A 26,314-nucleotide genomic window follows, 5' to 3' on the forward strand; every position below is an offset into this window, starting at 1 on the left:
GAGAGAGAGAGAGAGAGAGAGAGAGAGAGAGAGAGAGAGAGAGAGAGAGAGAGAGAGAAAGAGAGCGGGATAGCCGTGGATACTCTTCAAGGGGGGAACCGAGACGCAGCGATACCCGGTGCCCGGTGATGTAGCTTTTGTTTGCCCTTTTTAAATGCGGTCGCACTGCACCGCATCAAGGCGACGCGACGCGAGGCGCGACGACGCGTATGAATTCCGAGGGGCGTTGAATTTTTATGAGCTTGCATACCGCGAATTAGCTCACGTTTCGTCTACCTTATACACGGATCCGCGCACACACATATACGTGTCGCTGCTATGACTTTTCGCAACACGCTGATGCGGAATCGACGCGCGTTGATAAGATCGTTCGTACTCTCATCGGAAACAGATAATTTAATTCCGCAATTAACGATCTTAATTATTGTTTCGCGCGGAAGAAGTCCTCTCGTCCCGTCGATATTTCTATTTTCGAAAGACGACAACGTGTACTTTACAGCTATTCCTAAGTTGCACATACAAACCGAGGGATATTTTCCGGCTTGCGGAAAATACCGTTAACGCGATAAAACTATAAAATCTCATGGATTCACGCCTCCGGTCGCCAATATCTTCTCATTTCAGTCCTCCGAACGGGCTACATTTCACTTCGCACTCGGCGCGAATGGAAAGTGCTGCAACTCCCTAGTTAGACGTCAGCTTCTCACGTTAGAATAAGTATAAGAGAAAGATAGATAAAAAAACATAACAAGCATGCATTAGATGGGGTCTCCGATGCTTTTGCCCTGAACGCAAACGACAGCGTATTGTAGCACTCCTTCTCGAGATGTGGTCGAGAAATAGCGCTAGATTTCGAGACTGTATATAGCTGTGCGCGCTATGTACACCATGCACCGTGTACTTTCGCGTAGTTAAAGACGGCAACTAGATTACTGAAGCGCAATTTAATTATCTCGCGGCTTTTGTGAATTACTTCACACTACTTAGCGCAGTCAAAATTATTACCTTTACACTAACGAACGTATATGTACATAATACGAATCTAAATTATACATGATAACGTAAAAATGCCAAGAGATATCGTGATTTCTATAATTATAATTTCTATGCCTTGATTTACAGTTTGGTTCCTTGCGAAAAAGAGCATGCACTTCTTTCTAATTATATAATTATATAAAGTCTAAAGAAGATTCATTTTTATTAAAAATCAGAATTCAACTGTACAGCTGTATCATATTGAATTTTATGAGGAAATAAATTAAGCGTCGAGCACTGATTAAATAAGAAGGAGGAGGAATATATTTTAGTTTTTGATATTTTCGAAATCTCCGAAATTTTCTCTCCAATCTCCAGGCACGGCGATACACCTGGTGCGGAGGTATCCGAAAGCGCAGGTGGCGTAATCAAAATTATGTAGAAAAATGTAAAGCACGGCGAGAGAGAAGTACACGGTGAATTTGCGCGTTGCGTCGTGCGTCGAGCTACCTTCCTCCTCATTCCTCATCGGGCAAGCCCGCGCGTCTCTACGGTCTCTCATCGCATGACTCTCATTCTCTCCGTCTGATGCCCGGCGTTACGAGGGAGGGTGAGCAGAGTTGCATGTCGCGTAGCCAGTATGCAACGGCACATGGAGTAGACGTACGGCTTGACGTATTGCCGAGTAGTGTATTGTAACCGTGCCGTTACACCGGGACCAGGGCTCACCCATAATAATCATGTCATAACGCAATCCGCTCTCATACGTGTGTATAATTGTTATAACGATCTTTATCAGCCTTTGACCCTGCTAGTTGAATATGGCAGAGACGCGCGCCGAGAATGAGAGAGAGAGAGAGAGAGAGAGATAACATATTAATCTCCTTACACATTAATTTTACGATCCTCTTCTGTACATAAATGTTTTAAGAGCAAAGAATTATGTCCACGCCCTGTAAAGTCTACTTTAATTTTAGTCTATCTTATAAATCTATCTGAAGATATGAAATTGTACGTGCATGCGTTGGTTAAATTCTAAATTTGCTCCATTTATTATTCGGCGAATAACGAATAAATTTTTCCAGCTAACAATATATACTCGTATATACGCCATGCAATCGCAATTATACGAAACATTTAAAGTCACAAGAGTGATAATATTTATTCTTGTTCTGTCGGCAAACGACTGCGGGTAATGTCGCGTATTGGACGCGCGCGATTTTTGCACGGACAAGTCAAACGTTTTATATCGTTTTACGTTTTCATGTACAAATTATAACGTACTGCAATTGCGTATAAAGTGGATGCGCGACGTGACATATCGCCGGGGAGTGTATTGCGCGGCATGTTATACTGTATTGCTGGCAGGGCGGGCTACAATAATCATGTCATAACGCAATCCGCGCGTGCTTTCCGCGGGTACCCGAGGCTTGTAATTATCGCGCCACACGAGGACTCGTTATAGCCTTTAACGCGGCATACATCGACTCCCGATGCACACACGCTAAAGTGGCTTGTACAATTGCGTACACGAGCTCGCGTCCTCCATGGACGCGATGTCAACGACAGAAGCGGCGCTTTCAAAGTACGGCGCGCCAGGTTACATTGAAGTTTAATTATACGTCTCACATTATAATCCGATATTACGTGATAAGAGCCATTATGACTTAAGCCCCGGCTATACTTTCCAGCGTGGCCTAATGGCTTTTCGGAGCTTAATGATTTATTAACTTTCGATTTATTAATTTGCAACGCGATGTATATCTACAAATTGCACAATAGCTAAACGCACTCCGCCCCCTCCTCTGTTTCTTATCTATTGAATGCCGAATTCATCGGTTATATCTCCGGACAGATTTCATTCTATCAAAACGGTTTTTCTTTCATTTCTCTTCTCTCGTCTTTTTTTTGTCATTTCTGTCTGTCTCGGCGTCATAAATCACGAAATGCTCTTGGCTAATCGCCGTAGCTCCTTCAACAGGGCCCCATCATCCATTTTCTTTGGCTTAAGACGGACGCAACGCTGCCCGCGCCACGTTTATCCGATAATTGTAATGTCAAGCGTCTCTCGATTCATTCGTCCTCGTCGAGAGTGAAGCGGCTGCGATGTCCCTCCGGCGCGCCCGATACGTGCCTCGACTACTCGAGCAGTCATTGTCCACTCGGGCAAACTACATTTCTTACGCGTTGTCGCAACGAGACTGCGAATACTCCGCCGAAGACACGTTTACAGCGTCAGAGTCCGTGTGAAATTCGATGAAGATCCGTCACGCCGAGATTTTTCAGCGCGTCCCTTAATGAAGATATACTTACTAACCTTTTTTATCCATGTCTCGATTGAATGTTTTGAAAAGTAATTTGAAATTAATTAGGATAATCGTGTCATGAGAATAAATGCATTATCAAAATGTTTTCCGATATTTTTCATCGTACAATGGCATTCTCTATCTCAATTTCATGATAAAAATTAACATAGGGATCACAAACGTTGTTACTCAATTATTTTTATGTATATATGGAATAAAGAGTTAACATGCCATGAAAAATTGAGAAAAAATGCGGAATCAAAAACAATTGCATCATAAAAAGTTACGATGCGGAGTTAAAAATATTTTTTTACAAATTAACCAGATTACTAATGATCAATCGATTAATTCTTGAGTGACGTGATTTCTATAATTTGAACAATTTATAATTGACGCATACAAAGTGTAGTCCACTACTTCAATTAATATAAAAGTCATTAAATAAGAGTTGTTAAACGTACACGCGTAAGAGAATGTTACTTTCAGTTTATTACTCTTGTATTAATATTTGATGTATCCCTGAACAACTTTTGTATAGTAACATTTATTTATAAAATATTAAGTTTTTTAAAAACTTTTTAAAAGTTTATAAAAATCTTTAGAGTATTTTCAACCACGCTAATGTTTAATACTTAAGCGGACTTCAGCAATCGTCCTACCATCTTTATATTTAAAACTTGCTACACAACTTTACAATCGCGTAAAAAAAAATTATGAAGTTACAACTTATTCAATTATGTTATTTTAAATTATAATGACTGGTCTTTTAATTATTTCTTTATACTTTTTAATGACTCAGTCATAATTTACCCTTTAAAATATTGGAATAGTAAAATCGACCGATATCGTTTCATCGATCGTATATTCGTGAAATAATCCGATATTCAAGGAATCGCGCAATTTTATAATTTTGATGTCGCGTATTTTTATGATTCATTCGTCTGTGTCTGACCCAAGATAACGAACGCTCCTGCGAGACAGGTTACGTGCTTGGATTGCAAAAGTTACCCCTCGATTTCGTCATTCCACGACTTTTAACACTGCCGTCGATTTTGCACGCCACACGTTGGTCGACACCGTGATTTTCACCGTGACGATCAAAGACACTTCCGTGGCCATTTACCTATCGTCAACCTTCAAAGAGCTTAAAGTTTGTTTTATCAACCATTTTCGTCTTATCAAGAAGTATTTTGTTATATGAAAATAATGGCTTTGCAGGACGAGAAGACGAGAGAAGAGAAATGAAAACTTGGTTTAATTATAAAACCATCAGTTTAATTATAAGCCAACGTTTATAAATATTCGAGAAATTTTAATATAATTCAAAATAAGATAGTAAACTTCTCCCTGTCATTTTAGAATAAACAGTTTGATGAGCCTTCAAGTATGGCATATTTGCGACATATTTATCTTATAGTCACCTTTAAATTAATCCTTTGTCATTAATTGCTCGATAACCCCCCCCCCCCCATCGGGTGTTAGGTGTTACAATTCGATCGATATAGCTTGCGAAGTCTGGACACGTAACTCTCTCCACGCTCATATCCTTCACCTTCGCGACTTGGCCCTGAGCGGATGAATCAGCGAATATGTCGTCGTCCGGAAAAGTGCTTCGCGGCCGAGAGCCCGAGGGTACGCTCGTCTTTTTATCACGGACTCCGGTAGACGGCTACCGTAAAATTATCATATACCACGGTGGGACGCGGACGAGAGGTGTGAGAGATGCATGTGTATGTGTGTGTGCGTGTGTGTGCGTGAAGAGCGACGAGCCGCCACACTACCACTCTTTAACACGATGGCGGCTCCTTCTTCCATTCGCCCTAAGTCCCAGCTGACTGACAGAATAATCTGCGGCGGCAAACGAGGGAAATAATTCAGCGCCGTGCGGATAAGCAGCCGCGTGGAAAGAATACTTGCGACGCTGTGTGCCGTGCGCGTACCGGTGAGGGGAGAAGGAGGGCAGCGACACGGGGGGATGGCCACGAGAAAATTTGCGGGTAAAAGCGAATTTATATTCTAGGCCCGTTACACGACCCTTGATTAGCGTTTCGACGGAATTTTTGAAAGAAAGGCGAGCTACGATCGAGAGACTATCCGCGAGTAGACTGTGTTACCTATAATCTTAATTTAATCCGATGAGACGTTTCTTTCCGATTCCACGGAACGTCGTGCGATTTTCACGAAAAATTCGAGGATCACTGTTAAAGATTGTTACGTCCTCCGTATGTTATGGCTAATCTTATAATAATAATAATATATATATTCAGGACTTATAACATTTATAAAATAATAATAGATATTATAAATAATTATAGACTTGTGTGTGTGATTATTTATAATTATATCGATAACTATTTTTTTTTTTTACGAATCGCTATTGTTTCTCGATTGATCTCTATATTAAACGTTATTGCATAAGTTTTAATACGAGTCGTGTAATTATTATATGCTCAATGGTGCTATATAGCAGCGCGTTTGACGCTCCTCCGGGGCTGAAATGCAACCCTAGCACGCCAGGCTTGACCGAGAATATGCGTAAATTACCTCGTTACTGTTTGGGGAACGGTTAAGATAGTCTAATTGCTCTATTTCGAGCAACGCCACATAACCAATTTGAGCTGGGCCACGTTGTATACCGTGGTCGGGAATACTAAAATTTACCTACGTTTACTTGATGTATGCGCGCAGAGTTGCCGCGGCACTTTTCCGCGTTAACGTCAAATTAGAACATTTTCGGCGCCGTTACGCCGCGCCGTTTACGTTAACGTAATTCGTCGGCTTCTTTGTCTCGCAGTGAGATATATGCGTCAACTAATTACGCTTTATCACCCCTGTCGTTCCCATATATATTCGACTTTCAAAACGCGGCCATTATCTTATCGCGTATATTGCATCAAGGAACAATTCGTAAAACCCCCCGGCAATAGCGAACGGCAGTTCTCATGGACGTGGTTTCGCGAGCCCCAGATCCCTTTTCAGTGCGCCACCACCCCCCGCGTGCGCCCGCTTGTAAAGGTGCCACAAATCGCACAAAAGAACCGCGAGCGATCATTTAGCGCGGTTTCCGCGCCCGGCGCCCGTTATCATCGGTAATTTTTCATCCGAGGTTCTCCCCCGTCTCTCTCTCTCTCTCTCTCTCTCTCTCCCCCTTTCTCATCCCCTTTCTTTCTCTCCTTGCCTCCTCTTCTCTCTTTCTCTCCGTATGAATTTGACTGTGTCATTACGATCCCAACCCCCGTACATATTCTACAACGGCATCGGCGCCATCTTCATCCCCTCTTAACTGTCTTCATTCCCAAGCAGCTTCTTCCTGCCCCTCCTCCCCGCGAATCTCTAATCCGAGCAAGATGTTGCTCTTCCTCCCTTCGCCGCCACGCTTACCACCCCCGCCTGAAACGAAGGGAAGTCTAACGGCTCTTGGGAAGATTGGCGGGAGTAAAACGAAAAGGGAAGTAATTACTAATCTTTGAAATAATCATTTGCGTTCCCGGCCATGATGCGATCGCGTAGGGGCGTTCTAAAACTCTATTTAGGCGAAACGACGTTTAAACGATATCGTACAAGAACTGCCAAACAATTCTCAAGTACCATTAAACGGAGGTTGGAAACGGAATACAAAAACGTATATTTAAATATTATCAACGTTATTATTAACAATCAACATTTTACACATTTTATCAGATTACAAAAATTTAGCTATTATAAATTTATTAGATTCTGTTAGAAATCACGTTTATTAACGAATATTAGGAATATGCTTAAGATGATAGAAAATCTGTTAAATATCTCATATTGATCCATATTTTAAGCTCTTTAATGCTGCAATGCATATTTTAATTTTATAATAATGTTAAATATTTTCACTAATTAGAGGAACTTTATTAAGTTTATCACTTCTTCTATTTTATCATCCATATAATTATATTTCATTTATATTTCATCAATTCATTAGATCCAAAACTGATTATAGGTATAAAGTGTTTTTAAAAATATATTTCATAATAAAATATTCCGGCAATATTATTCGTAATATGATATAAGGAAATGGATGATGATATATATAAATGCTACGATCTTAGACTAGTTTTACAAATTCAGAGACTTGACGAGTGTCTGTGACAATTTTATGATCCAATCAAGCGCCCTGCATTTCGCATAAACGCGAATAATCTTCGACATTGTATACAGACATTTCATCGCGCTATTCTCCATTTGATTCTCGTTTGAACGTAGGCATTAGAAGACGAATCTGCTTTGCGTGGATTGACGATAGACAAATCGAAGGGACGAATGTCGGGCGATCGTCGAGCGATCGTCGGTGGTAGTCGGTGGATAGCATTAGGGAAAGGATTTCGTATTCGATTGTCGTCTGCCTGAAGCGGCATTTGCGCACTGAAACCTGAAACGCCACGATATATAATACGTACGCTTGCTTCTCTATCTCTTTCATCTCATCTCTTATCTCGGCTTCTGCTGTTAAACAGCTTGCCTTTGCTTAACCCTTTATCGTACTGCCTCCAGGCAACAAACTACATATAAATAGGATAAACTATGTTTTAGTAATAAAATCCAGTTGCATTTTATACGTCGCTCCGTGATGATTTAAAAACGCAAGCATTATTGTTAACGACAAAAATTAATGTAATTAATATTAAAATAAATATATTACTACTGTTTACGCGCAAATGAAAATATATAGACACTGATTGATTTATTATACTTAGCTATAATTATATAGACGAAAAAAGTCCACTCAACGGTATTTTGTTAAAAGTTTAATTATTATGCTATCAAAAAATGTTTGTGTATTTCTTCTTTTTTATTCATTTTCAAAATGTCCCTCTATTAAGTTACATTAATTTCTATTGTTAGCACTATTACGCTCGTTTTTTCGAGTTGTCTTTCAAGAGCTGTCTGTTTTACGACATTACATCAAAAACGCAAAAACTAGAGGCAGAGAGAGAGAGAGAGAGAGAGAGAGAGAGAGAGAGAAAGATAGGATGTCTTCATGAGAAGGGCGTGTCGGCCTTTCCTCTCTTTCTTTTTTTTCCTTTCCCTGTTTTCTTTTTCAAGCCAGTGAATTAATGCACGTGCCATAAAGTACACTCCTGCAGGAGAAGTCAGCCGTTCGACTTTACGTTTTCTCGATGGAGCTACAAAACTGAACGCCAATACGTACATAGAATAGAAAAGTTAAAAGTACTCGCAAGAGTGCCGGGGATCTGGTGATGTCTATCGATCTTACTCTATCCCTTGCAAATAAGAGATGTATTTATTTATGTATTTATTCCTGATACTTGCACGTAGAAATATTATCACGCTGATGTTGCTTAATTTGCAATTAGAAGCAGATGTCGCCTTCAATTTTCGTGTTATGGAGAAAATGTATTATATATCCATTTTTGTATGATTTTTGTTTTACTTTAAATTGCGCAAAATAGTAAAACAATTGACGAAACAATCAGCTGACAAAGATTAATTCTCAGAGAAAGAGCAAGATGTTTCAAAATATCAGCTTGTTCGGAGGATCAATCAAATTTGTAAGATATTAAATTATTATTTTATTATAGCAATGAACAAATTTATTTCATTAGATGGAGCGAAAGTTGTTGGCGCGGTGAGGCTCGACGCGGTATCGTTTGAGCAATTAATTGCAATTAAATCACAGTTAAAACCCTTGACGGTATTGGTTTTAATCTGTTCGCCGGTACACCTTGCGAACAATTAAATTTATGCTTAGATAGGAGCGTTGCGCTGAGCATGTGCTGCATACACGTCACATTTTAAATCGATATTATGCTAATAAACGCGTTTCATGATACGCATTTCGGCTTGTTTCGACGGCGCGCAGTACGTATACCGACTAATCAACTCGACATGATACGAAAATTATGTCATGTATATCATATTTAGCGCAAGCGTTACATTTGATATGGTTATGAGTTATTCCATATATGCGACTGATACGCGGAATATGATCAGACTATAAAGTTATGTCACTGATGCCGTTGCCAATACCGAAACAATTTTAGCTTGAGCTATATACAAATTTGTCGTTTTGAGTTCCGTGTCGTAGTAAGACATTTTAACTTTTGCTGCGATCATCTTGTACATTTGGACAGTAAATTAACAACGATGGCTTTCACATACACTGCAAATCCAAGTGTGTTATTTTTACGCATAAATGTCTAAAAATGACACGTTAGACTGAAGCTTTTTTTACATGTTTTTTAATGTGTTAAATTACGTCATTTAACCCTTAAATGCCCCCTGGGGTTCAGCGGACCCGAGACCCTTTACAATGATATATTTTTAAATGTTCTTGCCAAAAATGGAGCTCATGCTCCCATTGATGATAGTTGAGTGATTGACCCGTTTGTACATACACTTAGCAGTACTCAGTTTATTTAATTTTTTATACTATGTTGAAATTGAAATTTTAACAATATAAGCATTTTATTCTCTTTTCTAAGCCTTGAACAACATTGAAAAAAATTTTCATAACTAAAGATAAAAAAATCAATGAGTAAGGAGACATTTTTCATGCTGAGGTCTTTTAGACCCCTCATGTCATTTACGAGATTCTTGAGAGGTGTGGCATTTAAGGGTTAACATCACGTTTAATCGTATTAAATTAAAAGTTAATACGTTTAATCGTGTTAAGTGACGTGATTTTAAACGGTAAGAAATGTGTATGAAGGGATTCAGCTAAAATAATACACTTGGATTTGCAGTGTACTTATTATGACGATTAAAATTCACATATGATGCATTTCTGTTAGAAAATGCCATTGTCAATCTTACTTTATTTTGTATAGTTTAAAGCATTTTGAAGCGTTGCAAAAAATTATGAAGAAATATTGATAATGCGTATCGTAAAATCTTTCACTTGTTTGATTATTATTTTGTAACGTGCTTTTTTTACACACGTTGAAATGCCGTTGTTAATATCGTCCGAAATCCGAAATTATAGCATCAATATACAATGCAATCAAAATATTTTTAACGAATAATATCGAATGGCGAAAAAACACCTCGGATGAGTGTCGCAATAAAATTCTGTCGCGAGGGTTGAAAAACGCAAACTAACGGGTCGTTCCGTCTGGGTGTAGAATTTCACGGATTCGGTTGTGCTATACGACGGCGAAAGCATTGACAATTTATCGGCGCGAATCAACCGACTGAATGTGGCGTGCGAGATGCGACACGGAGGAATGTGCAGTATCGCAATTTCCGGAATGCATTACATGGTTCCATTTCTGCAGATAATCGTACCAATTCGCTCATTCCGTCATTTTAAGCGACCCACCATGCACGCCGTCGTTTCTCCATGACGAATTATCTGCATATCCAACTCTTTCCAATGCAGCCGGAACGCAATAGTTAAAATTAGGACTCTTTAATGTAACGGAATTTACTAACAAAGTGCGAATAAAATGTCCGCGTTCTAAAGTATCTCTGTATTCAATTTTCGTGCAAAAAAAAAACGAAGACGACGGTATACGCATTATCAGCAGTGAATGTTTTAATCAAGGAAAAACAAAGCTATTCACGAGAGATTTAAAATTTACAAAAATATTATTATTTAAGTGTAATATTGATTTTACATTCACTCGATAATCAGATAATTTGTAATTATAAATTTTATTACGAGATCGTACAATAAAAAAATTGTCACTGCGAATAATCCTCGTTTTAAACTTTAAAGCGTAATATACAGATAACTTGATCGAAATTATAATTTTGTTACCCAAAACGGTGGAAGAGTCTAATGGATACGGCGCGTGTTTGGCGTTAATCCGATCGATTGGTACGATAACAGCCGTGCATGATGGATGGAAGACGAGGATTTATCTAGTGCGCGAGTCGGGAAGGATCAGGGATACTGTTTAATTCGTGGGGCGTTTTAAGGCCCGAATCCCATCGGCGGATACAATGGCCGCTGTCGACAGATGTCTATCTCTCAATTTCCTGAATGAAAGTTTGCACGCATATGTAAACCGGCGCGACATACAAGTACAGCTATGCAGCAGCGCGAGTTCTCGTGGAATTGGCGGTGCTTCAGCGAGATGCATGCGCTTCATCAGCAACATTTCACGCGATATGACTGGCATAAATCAAACTCTTTCCCTTATTCGAGATAATTAGGGGCTCTAAATGAGTTTTCAGCAGTTGACTCGCTACTTAATTCGACTTCTTTCCATTTCTTTTTGTCATTTACCAACTATATAATCAACTCTCAATCTGTTCTTAAGGAAGAAAATTGCTTATTGTGTATCTCCCTCGCTTCCAGTGCATTTCCAAGTACTTATTGACATTTTTGACAAGCGTTGCCTGGTTGCGTCATTATTTTAAAAAGTTGCAAGATTAAATAACGCGTTTTTTTCACGATATATGAGCGTATATACTATTGTAATTTGCAATTGCAATGTTCGGGTATATTTACTTTATATTCTGATCTTTAGTCGTTTCGTACAGTCGCGGATAAACACTATAGGCAAGAAGAACTTCGTGATTTCAACTCGACCGTTTAATTATCGGTTAACTCGCAGTTTCCTTACCTCGAACACACGCGGTTAACGTTTCCCAGTTAATCGAGGCTCCACCTATCAGAAAAGTGCGAGGAGAGTAAATCGGTGAGAGTGAATTAAGGCTATGTGACTACCTGTGTGACTGCGCCAAGTTCGTTGCATCGCGAAAAACTTGGGGACACCGCATGCTCGGTTTTACTTAGCGCGCAATTTGCTAGAAAGCTAACGGAGATTGCCATAAACAAGCCATAAAGTGTTCACGTTTTATGCATCCATTTTACTTCACTTATCGTCCGCGCTCGAACGCACCCCCTTTCTCTCTTTCTCTCGCGCCCTGCCTCCCTGTCTAGCGCGGCTAGATCCCCATTTTAAATGCGGACAGAACGCGGCGGGGATTTTTATCGCGAGCCGGGCGAGCTGACTTTACGTTAATCATACTAAAAATAACAGAGACGCCACCGGAGTGGTTTTCGCCTTGCGTATCCTTGCCGCGCGCATTAGTATGCGGCATGGGCAGAGATACCGAGCCTCGAAAAATGGGACATTAATCTGTTACATTACCTATGACAGTGAGAAACAGTGCCTTAAGTAGCTCCAAGCTGCGGGCAAACGGTGCTATTTATTACGTAGAAGCGTTCCCTGTTGAAAAATATATAGTAATCCAGAGACACGCGCGCAAAGGAGAGAAGTTATCCTATCATTGCTTTCTTTTATGATTACTGATGTTATTTGGTTACTGTGACTAAAATGGCGTGGCTTTACGTTCTCTGCTGTATAAAGGAACGCCAGTCAACATTTTAGAAGATTTTATCGTTTTAAGATTTTATTTCGTTGCAGTAACAGTTATCGTATACTGCACAAATTATTTCTAATGAATTTAGAAATTTATTCAAATTCCGAAAATAAAGCGATAACGGTTATACAATATATTTATAATATTACGTTTGTGTGTGATTCTTTTTATTTTTATTTTCCGTAATGTATGTGGTTTAATGAAAATAGACAAATATTTTTAGAAAGGCAGGAAATAAGTTTATTTATATTGTAAGATCTATTTCTCCGAGTTATAGCCGAATGAACTTTAAACATTAAATTAGAACTGATATTTCTAAATAAAGTATGGAATCTTATCGGAAATGTCATTTAAATAATTGATTCTTTTCTAAATGGAAAATGCTGAATTGCCTTCGCTATAATAATACAGCCACAATTAGGTATTATTTTAAAACAGTAATGAAAATTCACGTAACATAAATTTCTGCAATTTTTTATATCTGAATATTTCAACGAGACAAAAGAATCTATAAATTCCTATCTTTTATTCCATTTTTTAAATCTAAATTCCTGTCTCTCGATTTATGTTTTGGTTTTTCGTTTTTGTTCTCTTTTTATCGTTTCAAATATAACTCCTTGATTGCGATTTTTTATAACAAAATCTATATTGTTGGTTTGACTTTCCGCACTACTTCCATTTGCGAAGGACGTATTAACACACTAATGCTCTGTGATTGATTTTCTATACAAAACTGTTTTATATAGATAATATAAAATTTATAAGCTTATGGCTGCATTCCAACATTCACTGTCAGTACTGAAAATCTATATTTTTCTATATTTTACGTCACGTTTGCTTAGATTTTCAGTACTGACAGTTGCTGACAGTAAATATCGAAATGCAGTCAATATATAATATAGTATAGGTATAAATAAAATTGTTCTTCGTATGTTTTTTAATAGTATCTTTTGGACCTTTCGTCATTTGCTGTTTTTTTTTCACAATTTCTGTCATTTGTTCCATCATTTTGTTTATTACTTTTATACGTGGTATTACTGCTTACGAGAGATATTCATAGCATACACTTCTTTATTTTTACTCGCGTACATTTGTCTAGCTTATCTCGTTACACGCGAGTCAGAATAGCATAAAAATTCATATCTAATGGACGTGCTACTGATAAGTATTTATTATTCAGCAAATACATAGGGATACACAAATAGATGCTATTAATTATTGAGAAACAGATGATATTTTAACTTTTTTACTAATATGGCGCGATTTCTATCTTACATATTAATTTGCTAATTATACATCTCTCACTTCTGTAACTTTTTTCTCACTGCCATTTTTTAATTTTATTCTATACATACATTATTGACGAAAAACTTTCTCTTTAATTGATACTTTCTACGATAATTTTCCATTATTTCGCCGCAGGTATGTCATGGAAATGCAAGCGAGCAGCTTTTTATCTGCTAAGCAAAACTGATGCTAGCGCGCAAAGTGTCCTTTGATCCTCGGTCGTCTCGAGGCCACACGCTCGCCAAATTTAAACGAAATTGGGTGGAAAGAGGCTACAGAGATCGGTTTTAATGTAAATATTTTTGACAGCTTTTGAGAAGAAAAGTCGTTTCGCATTTTCTTGTTTAATGACGGATATGCAACCAAGTTTACTATATCGATTTATGAAATAATAATTTTTAAAGGGATGCTAGTCTTTAAAGAATGAGATTCCGAAAGAGAGACGTAAAAAAAGATATACAAGCAAAAAAATAAATAAAAAGAGAACACTTCCGAATGATATTTATTTATTTATTTTATTTCTAGTAAAAATATATGACGCAAGTCTCTTTTCGTCTCTTTATTTTATGTAGCATTCATTGTATTTGATGAGACATTTTATATGTTAAATATGCACACAGATTCGAATTTGTATATATAGAAATATTGTCAATACGATCGTTTACGCTCCGTTAAATGATTGATACGAATGGATAGAATATAGGTATGTGCGCGATGGTAACTGGTAGCGTAATGCTGCTGCCAGTTGTCGTTACGGAGATAGTTTGTACCAGTCAAGTTTCATGATACTGTTAAGTAAGTTTGCGAAAGCCTTGGTTTCCGCGATGAAAATCGCAGCAGCGCACCCCTGCATATGCTTAAAACAGATATGCATATAGTGATGTTTCAGCAATTCACGTAATCATGTTAGCGATCTTGAAACACAACGTTTCCCTAAAAGTTTTACACTCGATACACACAGAAGTTAATATTACTTTTACAAAATTGTTGATTCATAATCATAATTGAAAATAATTGCAATTAAATATTATAAAAAGAAATAAATGCATATCTGGATTTCATATTCTTTATAATAATTTCCTTTTATAAGTAAAATAATTTTTAAAAACATAATTTAAAAACAATAAATTATCTACTTCACAGATTCTAATATCAAATGGAGATAATTATAAAATATTTAAAATTATTAAATAATTATAATATAAAATATTTTAACTCTGCATAATGTGCCATAAAAAATATGAATTATTTATTTTACCCATTTTACTAATAAAATTAACGGAACTTAGACCAACATAGATCGGCGTTGGCGCAAAAACCTTCGAAAGATATGTTGCACAAAGCGATACTTTTCGCCTGTAATTAACACCGCGCGTCGATGTTAAGTGGAGCAGTAAGCCGGCGAGCTGGTTCTGAGCTATGCGAACCCTTCCTGCGGCTTCTCCTCGTTAAAGGCGAAGACACTCCGAGCTAAATCGGAGAACCGTTCCACTACCTCGTCTTGCCCCACCTTCCCACCGCCTTTCGCCCTCTACCCCATCTTCCGCAGCCGCGTTTTCGGTCCTTATTCAGGCGACCGTTTGACATCTGAGAGACCAGGGACACCGGTGCCGAATACCAGTCGAATTACCGTAAATCGAACTGCCAGCTACCTTCCAGCAAGCGTCCCGAGAGACGGTTAAGTCCTAGCCTTAAGTCCGTGTATTAGCGCTCACTGAATTCCCGCTCTCTAAAACGGGGATCACAGATCATTGCGTGTCGGGGTACATAGTCTACATGCCCGAATCTAAATGCAAACAATTATCGGACCCGACTTTATTCGATCCTGCGATGAATTACGAATAACCTTTACGCATTCGAACCGCGGTTATTAATCGATACGATTTTAGATCCTGCTTTTTTTTAAGATATCAATATGCGGAATTAGATATCGCCACACTTGGCGATAACAATTAAACGATCTCTTTTGTCGACGGCAATCTTCCGACGATCGGTCTCTTAAGTGACAACATCACGATAGTGGACGAGGCGATTTGAAATCACACCTGAATAATACGCACAATCTAGAAGGAAGGAAAGCCATCAGCCGGATTAAAGGCAGGACCAATAAAGTAGAAAACGCTACAAAACCGCCAGTATGAAAACCGACGGTACAGGGCCGCGCGCTTGCCGTGATAAATCGATTTCGTGTGAAACGAACCGTGAAAAATGGCGGGCAGTCGCACGTGGAAAATGTGTTTCGGCTGATAGCGCTTTCGACGCACTCTCCCTCTCTCTCTCTGTCTATCCGTCTCTCTTCCTTACAGGCCCCGTTGGCGCCGGTTAATGCAGTTGACCCTATGCAACCGTAAATCTAATCCCGCTGACTGCCGGACGCCAGTTAGGCTGGCTAAACGATCTCTTAGGGGTCGCCGAAAAGGGCTAATGTAGCGTTAAATTATTTATAAAAAGTAGGTCGAAGAATCTTTCTCAGGTAGATCAAGTTTCGTAGAAGTTGCCTGCGCACTTTCGGATGCAACTTTCTTTTTCCACGCTAATTTTTTCCCCTCCTTCTTTCTCGGCTAGCGCCCGTGCCGCTCCGCAACGATGAAATTTATACTACCTCCAAACAGCTTGAAACGTGAAGAAGGCAAGCTATTTGTGATGTTGAGGAACATTGGTTATTAATCCAATTAACATCTCATTAGGCAGAAAACAGAGGTTTTTAAAATAAAATTTTTCACTAGGCATCAAAAATAGTCGGGAATGAATTCGTTGGGATTATTAACATCTTTCTTAAACAAAATTAAGGATTGGCCGGGTAACCTTTCTTTAGCTTTGTTATTATCGAGCGTATGTGTCTTGTTTTTAAAATTAAGAATATTTTATATTGCACCATGATAAATGGATACAGGAATTCATGTATACAGTAAGTTATGTCGCGTAAGTTGTATACTCTCTAAATCTGAATTAGTGAAGTCACTGGAGTGGCATACTTTAGACTGACGCATCAGTGATTATTCACTGATAATAGTCACTGATGCGTCAATCTAAAGTATGCCACTCCAGTATATCAGTAAATAGTCACTGATGCGTCAGTCTAAAGTATGCCACTCCAGTAACTTTTCACTAATTTAGATTTGGAGAGTAATGAAATTAGAATGTAGATTATAACTGCGTCGATACCCTTTTTTTAGAATCTAAAATTTAAATTATAAAAGTATCTAATTTATGATAGCAAAAAGTTTTTGCAAATTAAGACGAATGATTATGCAGGAAACGATTACAAGCGGTTACAGCTTGAAGGAACCGCTGTTGTTTCACACGATATAGAACGAGGTCAGGAGAGCCTCAAGATTGACGATGCGGAAGCATTAAGGAAGGGCAAGGTCAACGATAATGTTCTTATCGCGCTTGCGAAACAGCTGCTTGCTTATCGTGGCTCACAGGTTCTCTCTCGTTAGACGTTATGCGCAATGCGTTCAGCCAGATAATCTGATCGAGCAAATAATCCTGCGATCCGGCACAATTTCACGAATGTCTTGAACGTGTCTCAGTAGCATTCCGCATACAGTTATTTTTAATTCTACCTTGACTAGAATTGTGTTACTTTGAGTCCTTAACGCGTGCCGAAAGTACCAACTTTAGCACGAACTTAAAAAATGTTAAATCGCTGGCGTGAAAAAAGGAGGAAGTAAACGAGAAGGTAAATGAAAAGTGGCATCCGATAATTAACAGCTTTTAATCGTTTTATCATTTTAATTATTTTTCATCGTTTTAAATTTAAAGTGATATTATTCGGCAATATTTTACAAACGGATAATTGCCTTTTAGCCCCCGAGAGCATTGATTTCAAATCTGTCACATATTACACATATTTTACATATAGGACGTTTCATATCCGATAATATCTCAGAGAAAATATAATGATTTTATACACAAAAAGAGAAATAGAATAAATTTTAATTTTTGTTTTTGATAAAAATCACTGTTGAAAACTGGAAAATTAGTAATGTCTTTTTCTTCCTCTGAGCGTACATGATCTTCCTGTTACGAGGTTACGGTGGTGAAGCATGTTGGAAATAACGGGAGGTAAAGGTATAGTCTTGAAATTCGCAATTATTTCCCTTTAATATAAATTTTCATAAAGTTAGAGAAAATTTTTCATAATTGATAAGCGTACGCGTCTATTTTCGTTTTCCTTTTCTTCCCTCGCGCGGATAATTTGACGGGAAAGCAGCGCGTAGCGGTTCGACTGGAAACATTGAGGCAAAATTTTATGCGCTGCACACTGCCTGAGCAAGCCAGCAGCGCGCGTCCAGCCATTCTTTATTAAAGGGCATACCGATCTTCAGGCTTCAAGGCCTCTTGCGTGATGAATGTAAGGCCGAACTCTCGTAACGTAACCCGTCTCGACCTAGCCTCTGCCTACCCTATATATACATAAAACGTACCTACGTACCTTTAACTCTGTTTAACTTCCACCTGAATTAGCTTTCATCTACCTTGCGGGTCGTTCCACACATTGTTCTCCGCAATCTAACTCGACGTCGTTTACATTTCGCAGTGGCCCGTGCTAATGTTTAAACCCTTCACCGTTCACCGCGGATCACTTTGCTTGATAAAACATCTATTACCTGTAAAAATTTCCCGCTTGAAACACGTATTGTTATAATATGCCGAGGGTTGATGAAATAAAATTCTGTGAGATGATTATATATGATTCTCTTTAATTCCTTGGCATCGAGCAATATCTCTCTTCTGTTTTAACAATAACGCAATAATTTTACAAATGTAATTACGCGTTTACTTCTGTATCTACGCCGTTAATTAAAATTCCGATAAAGTGGAACGTTTCTTCGGACTAGATTAAAGAATAGGAATATTTTAGTAGCTTATACCTAAAGAAATGGATCGTCGTCGCATTCTTACTAATAATAAAGTAAGAAAGAAGTATTTCTAAACTAATCAAAGAATACGAATGTAAAAGGAGACGTAAAAACGTTTCAAAAAAGTTTATATATCTCTTGCAATTAATTATATGTAAAGCCCGTCAATGCACGCGAAGAAGTGTCTTACGTTGAAAGCACTCCGCTTTCATCGATCGAATTTGACATCGCGCGCAAAAGACACTTTGAGAGAAAAAAAAGAAATGAACGTAGGACGTCCAACGGCTCCGGTCAGAGGCCTTCGTCTACCAGGAAAGCCCGAGCTTGTCTGCGCAATAAGGATCCGAAGCATTGCAGACAACCTAGGTTGGTCCCGTCCCTTCTCACCCTCAGACGGAATGTTTTGCATTTTAAGAAGGTGTCGGATATCCTTTGCGTTATCCGAAGACAGGCCTCCCTCGTTGCTTCGCGCTCGTCGCGGGGCAGGGGGGAAAGAAGGGAAAAAGGGTGCGGGGAGACGACACGAGAGGCACAAGAGCGATCCCTCCCTTGAAATCCGTAGTAATTCACGGTCCTGTATTACGTGGCAAAAAGAACACCCACCCCGGCGAGACGACCGATGCTAGCGGGGTCGCTTTACAGTGAACGAACGGGGAATCCGCGAGAGCGTGTTTAGTAGACGCGTCCGATGTTATACATTTAACGATATTTATTTTACTTGCACGTTACTTTTTTTTTTGTCACTAAGAATTATAGTTGCACGAAATTTCTCGATTTTACGTAACATATCAATGCATTACGTATTTTAAGAACAAATTCAACTTTTTGTGTAAAACACTGATAAAATAAGTTTTTTTTTGCGGTTGATTTTGATTCCAGCATTACAAAAAATGTGAGAAATTATGGAATTTTTTCCCAATATATGTTTGTTTACAGAGTTAATAATTTTTTATTAAAAAATAGACTTCTAACGTGTTTTATAAAGTATAATCGTGGATAGGAATTGAAATAATAAATCATACTGTTATAAAAGAAAATATTTCTCAAAGAGAGAGTTTTAAGATTTTTGGCATATTTAAAGACTCCCGAAATATTCCAAGATTTTTAAGACTTCCAAAAATTGTTTAATTCCGAATAACATTCGAAACGATTTGAAATTCTCGTCACATATTCGAATAGATTTATATTTTGAGTTAATCACTATTTGCAGAATGTCTCGCCTAATAAATAATGAAAGGGAATAATATTCTATTCTATAAGCATGAAATTAGTAAACACTTAAAGCGACGAAAATTCGAAAGAGTCGTCGCGAATAAGCGAAAGAGTTGAAAAACAGTCGCCGGAAAACGGATTGGTTGGACTCTCGTGTGGTCATTTTCTAGAGGACTCGAAGGACAATCGCATTTAATCGAGTCGCCGTTTACCGAGGCTCTTGCTTAAAGGAGATCCCAGATGAAACGGGAGCAAACTCGATCGTTCCGGTATCCAGGATCCGACAAACCCTGTTTTTTTCTTTTTCTAGGGAAACTGTTAAAAAAAACAGTACTTTTTCTCCTTCGTAAAATACATTTTTCAAGCAGTTTTTTAATGGTTTTTATTGAATAATTAAAATTAATTGTTAATTTGCGGATTGTGGATCGTGCAATAATTGTGCAGCAAATTATAGAAAATTACTGAAATCGAAGAAAAAGATTGTAAGACAAATTCCGAAAGTTGTTCGAGAGATTTGCGACCGTACCGAGAAGAAGTATCTCGTAAATCAAGAGATATGATGTATTCGAGGAAAAGTAAAAATAGAGATTTTAACTTATTGATAGTTATAAGTTATATAATTTCGCAAATACAGCTTACAATTAGTAAGTATGCAAAATTTATTTATCCGTTATATGCAAAAGTCTTTTGTTCTATAAAATAGAACTTCTATTTTTAGCATGAGAGAAGAGAGGAGAGCGCATTTAATTCTCTGTGGAATTTGTGAAGTTAGTTTCTCCATTCCTGGCCATTCAACGAATAATCGATATTATTTAAATGCTGAAATTATTTACGCCGATTTTGAGCGTTGCACGCGTCAAATCAGATTTTTCATGCACGATTTCAAATCGACATCTTCTACTTATTGATCTCTTCCGCGGGAATTGAACAAAAATAGTTTGTTCGGAGAAACGTAGTCGTTTGCCTTTGTTTATATATTTTTATCGCTTATGCAATCAGCTGTCATTTGTATTCGGCTTGTTTTGCGTGATATTTTTCTCGCGAATATTGTGGCAGTCTGTGAGAGAATATGGGTTAGGGGTTAGGTATATTCTTAGAAGGTTAAGTTAAATTGAAGCGCTCTTACCTCGAGGAAATGTTATCACCAGCCCTGACAACAAGGGGCAGGGGGTTGTTCATCGAAATGGGATTACTTTTTTATTAAAGGGCCGCGTGATACGCATTTAGGATTCACGATATATAGCAAAAATTAAGCCCAGCTTTCCATGTTATGTTTGTATAAAACTTTAAAAAGTGCCTCTCTCTCTCTCTCCTTCTCTTTCAACCCATAAAAATGCGAAGTTTTGCGCCCATTTTTTATGCACGTAAAAACTTTTTATTTCCTTAATTATGTGGGACATTGAAAACATTATTTTAATCTTATTTAATCTATATTATATCCATATACCACCAACTCATCATTTAGTATAATTTCTTTTCAGTAATTATTTTATATTCATTAATATAATAATAGAGAGACTGAAAAGGTTCTTGACCGTACCGAGAAAATAAAATTTTTATAGGAGAAAAAGAGATATTAAAAGAACCGGAACACAATATTAATGCGTAAACATTTTTATCGATATATATTATGTAAATTGTTTCTGTAATAATTCTTCATTTATTTCGTTTCTATAATGGTTAAAGAGATAACGATCGCAAAGAAGATGAAATATCTTAATATAAATATTTTCAACATCCGCATTCTATAGCGCCTTTTTGTCGTACGTATGATCGAACAGATCGTTAGCGGACTGATAGTTAAGGCCACGTGCCACAACGTTCTGTTATCTTTATTGGTCTTTCTTGTCGTGCAATCACCAATACAAATATTTAAGTAATAACGTCGTTAAAATCCATGTAATTGAATTCTTTTTACTGAGACATTCGCTCCTAAGCAACTCCGATCCAAAGTTGAGAGTGCAGAGAGTCTTAAACTTGGTGTCTTTATTCTAAGAAATATAATTCATTCAATTAGTACATCGAAAAAGAAATTCGTGATCGTCTCGAGTTATCCTTTCGCACCGGCTCGCAGCGCGCGCGCTCGTAATCGAGCCGGGCGAGCGAGATTTATAGACGCGTGGAAGGGATATCGATCGTAGGCCCATCGTGTATTGTTAGTAATTGGAACATTTATGAGCCAATCAATCACTTCTGCTGTTGCAGTCCCCCCTATGCTCTGGATACCGCACCAATTGGTCGGCGCGCCCCTGGGTTACTCCGTTACGCTGGAATGTTATACCGAGGCTCATCCGACTTCTTTGAATTACTGGGCGAGGGAGGACGGCCTAATGATTCACGAGAGCGGTAAATACAAGACTGTGTCGTTGCCGGACAGGCCATCCTACAAGACGCACATGACGCTTACGATATACGATATACAGGTGAGTGAAGGCATAATCAACAATTCCATTTGTTTTTCGAAAATAACCCATTTAAGAGTTCCTAAATAATTCTTCGCGTGTATTTGCAATTGTATAAAAATGGTTTTTGAGAAAAGAAGCAAAAAAGGATTTCTTCTTTATTATATATATGTATATATAAGAATTTATCGTTAATTATATAAACAGTATAAAAATATTTTTAGTTCTTCCAATACATTACACGAAAATTGAGCGTAAATTTTTTTGCATATTTAATGAATTAAAATTGCACGATAATCGGAACACGAAAATCGCGACGTAATAATCGCTGTTAAAAAAGCGCATGACTTAATTATGTATACCGCGTTAAAATTCACGATTAGGTAATATATAGCGCCATATCGTAAATCACGATCGTTGCAAATGGACGATGAGCGCGACAGACGATGAACGTAATAAAGCACTCGTCTAGAATATCCGCACAAAATAAAAATGCATAATACATGGCGCTATACGACTACATAGATATCAGAATAATTTACGACTATTTAGTAATAACGGTATTAACATTTCAGAAGATACAATAACAATAACTATTGATTAACATTAAAAGAAAATACTTTGTACATTTGCGTGATTCTATTAATTATAAAAGAATAAAATTTGTAATGAGCAAAGTCATGAATGTACGGGGGAATTAAAACGTTTCGGTTTTAAATATTAAATTTGACAATTAATAAAGAATATTTTATTGTGATTACTTCATTAAAATTTCCATGCATTTTAGAGAGTGGTGTAATTTGCTTTTACCTGTTTACTTTCAGAAAGAAGACTACGGTAGCTACAAGTGCATCGCCAAGAATCCACGTGGAGAAACCGACGGGACGATTCGTCTGTACAGTAAGTATCTCTCTCGGTTTGCCTGCATGCGCCCCGAGCCATCTCCCCTCAGTATCGTTTACTAAGGTAATGACGGTTCGTCGCGAGCTGTTTGGCGCGTTTATGTCGTTCTGTCATTCCCCGGTTGTTTACGAAGTCGACGAAGACGGTCGGTTCTCAACGAACTACGTAATTTCTACGGCACACCCGTTGACGGATACCGTGGTTTCTTCGGGCAACGCGCGCTCAGCGCACGGTTTGACACGGTTAAACTCCGCGACGAACGCGCGCGCGTCACGCGATCTTCCTCCTAGACAAATATACCCATGTTAATTACCTCTGCCTAATATTTGCCAACAGATCGCGATTCGCAGTGGCACTTTCCTTGAATTAAATCGCAACATTAGTTGGCTGCAGTTTAACGCGGTTTGTATAAATACCGAAAGCAGCTCCACATACGCGTATGTATATATATATATATATATACATATATGTATATACATATATGTATATATATAGAGGAAAGTATATATGTATACTACTGTTAGGCTTTACCCCTGACTGGGTCTCAATGCTCCCACATTTTTAATGTGACACGCGTTTCTTTTTCTCTTTTTTTTTCTTTTCGATTCGTTAGTCTTTGCCTGCGCTTTACGTTACCTTCGCCGTGTGAAGGAATATAAAATGCATACAATCAAGGATTTCATCTGCGGCTTACAGCCACGATAAAACTGGAGATATGGATGAAATATGGGGACGAAGTACGAACGTACGTACCTCATGAAAAAGAGTATGAATCGGGATATGTAGAGAGCAAATAGAATCGACGGCGCTTACGAAAACGAATGCGGGGAGATCACTCCATTAGTATGGATCGGTTTTTCGCATTAGCAATATTCAAATGAAGCAAACATTTAGCATGAAAGACTACCGATAAGAGAAAGAGTGGTGCGGGAATGTAAACCTTCCTAGTTCGATAAAAACAAAAGGCGAAAACGATTGTTCGATATATATATAATTTTTCTTTCTTACCGTCAATCTCGCTACGGACTTCCGCGCGTAAATGTTTAACAAATTAGATATTTCTTAAATATCTAGATTATTTACGTAAGAAAAGTTACACAGGAAATCGAGATATTTTCAGAAACAAAACGCGCATTATACATTTTCTAGATATTTTTCAATTAATTACACATATAAAAATATCCCTCTTTTAACTAAAACGGTCTCTTTGTATTAAAATCGTAATTGATGTTACAAGCTTAGCTATGCGAAACTGGATAGTTGCAAATTCGCGCGTGCCGCGCATACTATCCACATTGTGGCGCAGACAAAATTAAAATTTTTCGAAAGCACCTCTTTTTAGCTTTGCAGATAAGCGACGTCTTTTTTAGAAGAAAAAAAAAGATTTTTTTTTTTTTTGCGCGAAACAAAATTAACCGCGATACATCGCGATGGTAAATTATTGCGAAAAGCATTTTCGACGGAATCCCATATTCCGACCGGATGACTCGTTGGACTATTGGTGTGGCGCTAATGCTGAATTATTGGTATCCCCGAAAGGGATGCGGGATTAACCGCGCGCTAAGAGTCATGCTCCGCAATCAAATGCGATGCGGAGTTATATACGAGCGTCGTTATATATTCTATTCTAAGACGCGTAATTATTGATAATTGCGAACGCTTAAGACCGGGACTATTGTCTGTACGATATGCATAAACGATTCTCACGATGCATTTTTGTCTTTATACCGATGTACATCACAATGTTGGAATTGAGACGAAAGAAATATAATAAGATATTCAATAAATTGACATATCTTGAGATATTAGAAATTGAACTCCTTTGATGGGGATTAACGTTCTCGCCTTGCGCGGAAAAGTAAACAGCAAATAAAGAGAGGGTGTGTGCGCCCTTTTTCCATCCATTTAAAATCGTCGATTTAGAATCGACTGTGACCATCCCCATTGTTCTGTCTACGAGCGAGAGGATGAGAATACGAGGAAAAAGTCAGACCAGAAAGGAATTCGAATTTCTCGGAGCTTCTCCAAAGAGGAAGCGGAGAAATAACTTCGAAAAGGTCCCGCGAAGGCTTGGCGGAGGTACACGACGGCCCAGGGGAGAGAAGCAAACAAACCTACTTCGGTACAGTCAGTAACAACCGGCAGAAGTAACGGAATCCGTCGCGTTCCTTGAAGATGGTCGGGCGGGCTCGAAATTAAGTGGCGGCAGTTAGAGATATGTCAGACAAGTTTTATTAAGCGACATAAAAAAAGAGATTTGTAGACTGACTGAAGGAAACGAGCGATGCGGGAGAAGAGGGGGGGGGGCAGGACCTTACCTCACTCCGCGGGGGTATGTCGTCCCGCGAAGCGAAGAGGATGCCTCGGTTGCGGAGCTACAGCAGCAGTAAAGAATAGGGGAAACAGACGAGGGGTCGAGATATGAATTTATTATTAAGGACTGCCTAAGGGGCAAAGTACCCCTGTTTCTTGATATCCGAGCGCGTTTCGTGCCCGCGTCTTACCTCGCCTTTACCCTCTTGAGGCCCTTTTTTTCCTTCGCAACAGAGATCCATCCCCTTTCCCTTCCCCCTCCGCTCTCTACTCGAAAAAGCTCGAATTTCCTGGCTAATTTATTCCGCGGTCGAGTCAAACTGCTATTTGTAGCGGTGTTGAAGCGCGGGCTTAGCGCGCGAAGAGTGACAGGTGGAACGGGGCAAAACTTACGGCGTTCGCTCGGATAGTAACAATATCGTATTCATTTGGCTCCTCGTCTCGTCCTTCGTCTCCCTCTGCCGCCCCCACCGCCTCTCCCCTCCCTCTTGTGATTTCCTCAGCCCGAGCGTCGTATACATAATGCAACGTCCACCCCTGCCGCATCCACCGGTTCAACCGCTCTCTGTGTCGCTGCTAAGACGCGGATTTAATAAACGGCCGTTACGCGGCTGCTTTGTCGGCGTCCATAATGTCATTTTTCACTCCCCTTAATTCGGACATGCTTGTGCATGGGGCATTATCCTTTTACACGGGGTCTGCCGGGAAAAAATGTGTAACACTA

General features: G+C 38.6%; 1 protein-coding gene across 1 annotated transcript in view; it reads left to right on the forward strand.

Annotated features, from left to right (window-relative positions):
• LOC112457356 (lachesin-like) overlaps positions 1–26,314 on the forward strand; it is a 163,390-nt gene that overhangs the window by 110,721 nt on the left and 26,355 nt on the right. The window contains exons 6-7 of the mRNA XM_025020358.1: positions 22,178–22,395; positions 23,199–23,274. Coding sequence (XP_024876126.1) covers positions 22,178–22,395; positions 23,199–23,274 — 294 coding nt within the window. The remainder of the gene's footprint in view (positions 1–22,177; positions 22,396–23,198; positions 23,275–26,314) is intronic.

The sequence above is a fragment of the Temnothorax curvispinosus genome, unplaced genomic scaffold (genome assembly GCF_003070985.1).
Source record: "Temnothorax curvispinosus isolate PA1 unplaced genomic scaffold, ASM307098v1 QBEX01000740.1, whole genome shotgun sequence".
In the NCBI taxonomy this organism is placed as follows: domain Eukaryota; kingdom Metazoa; phylum Arthropoda; class Insecta; order Hymenoptera; family Formicidae; genus Temnothorax; species Temnothorax curvispinosus.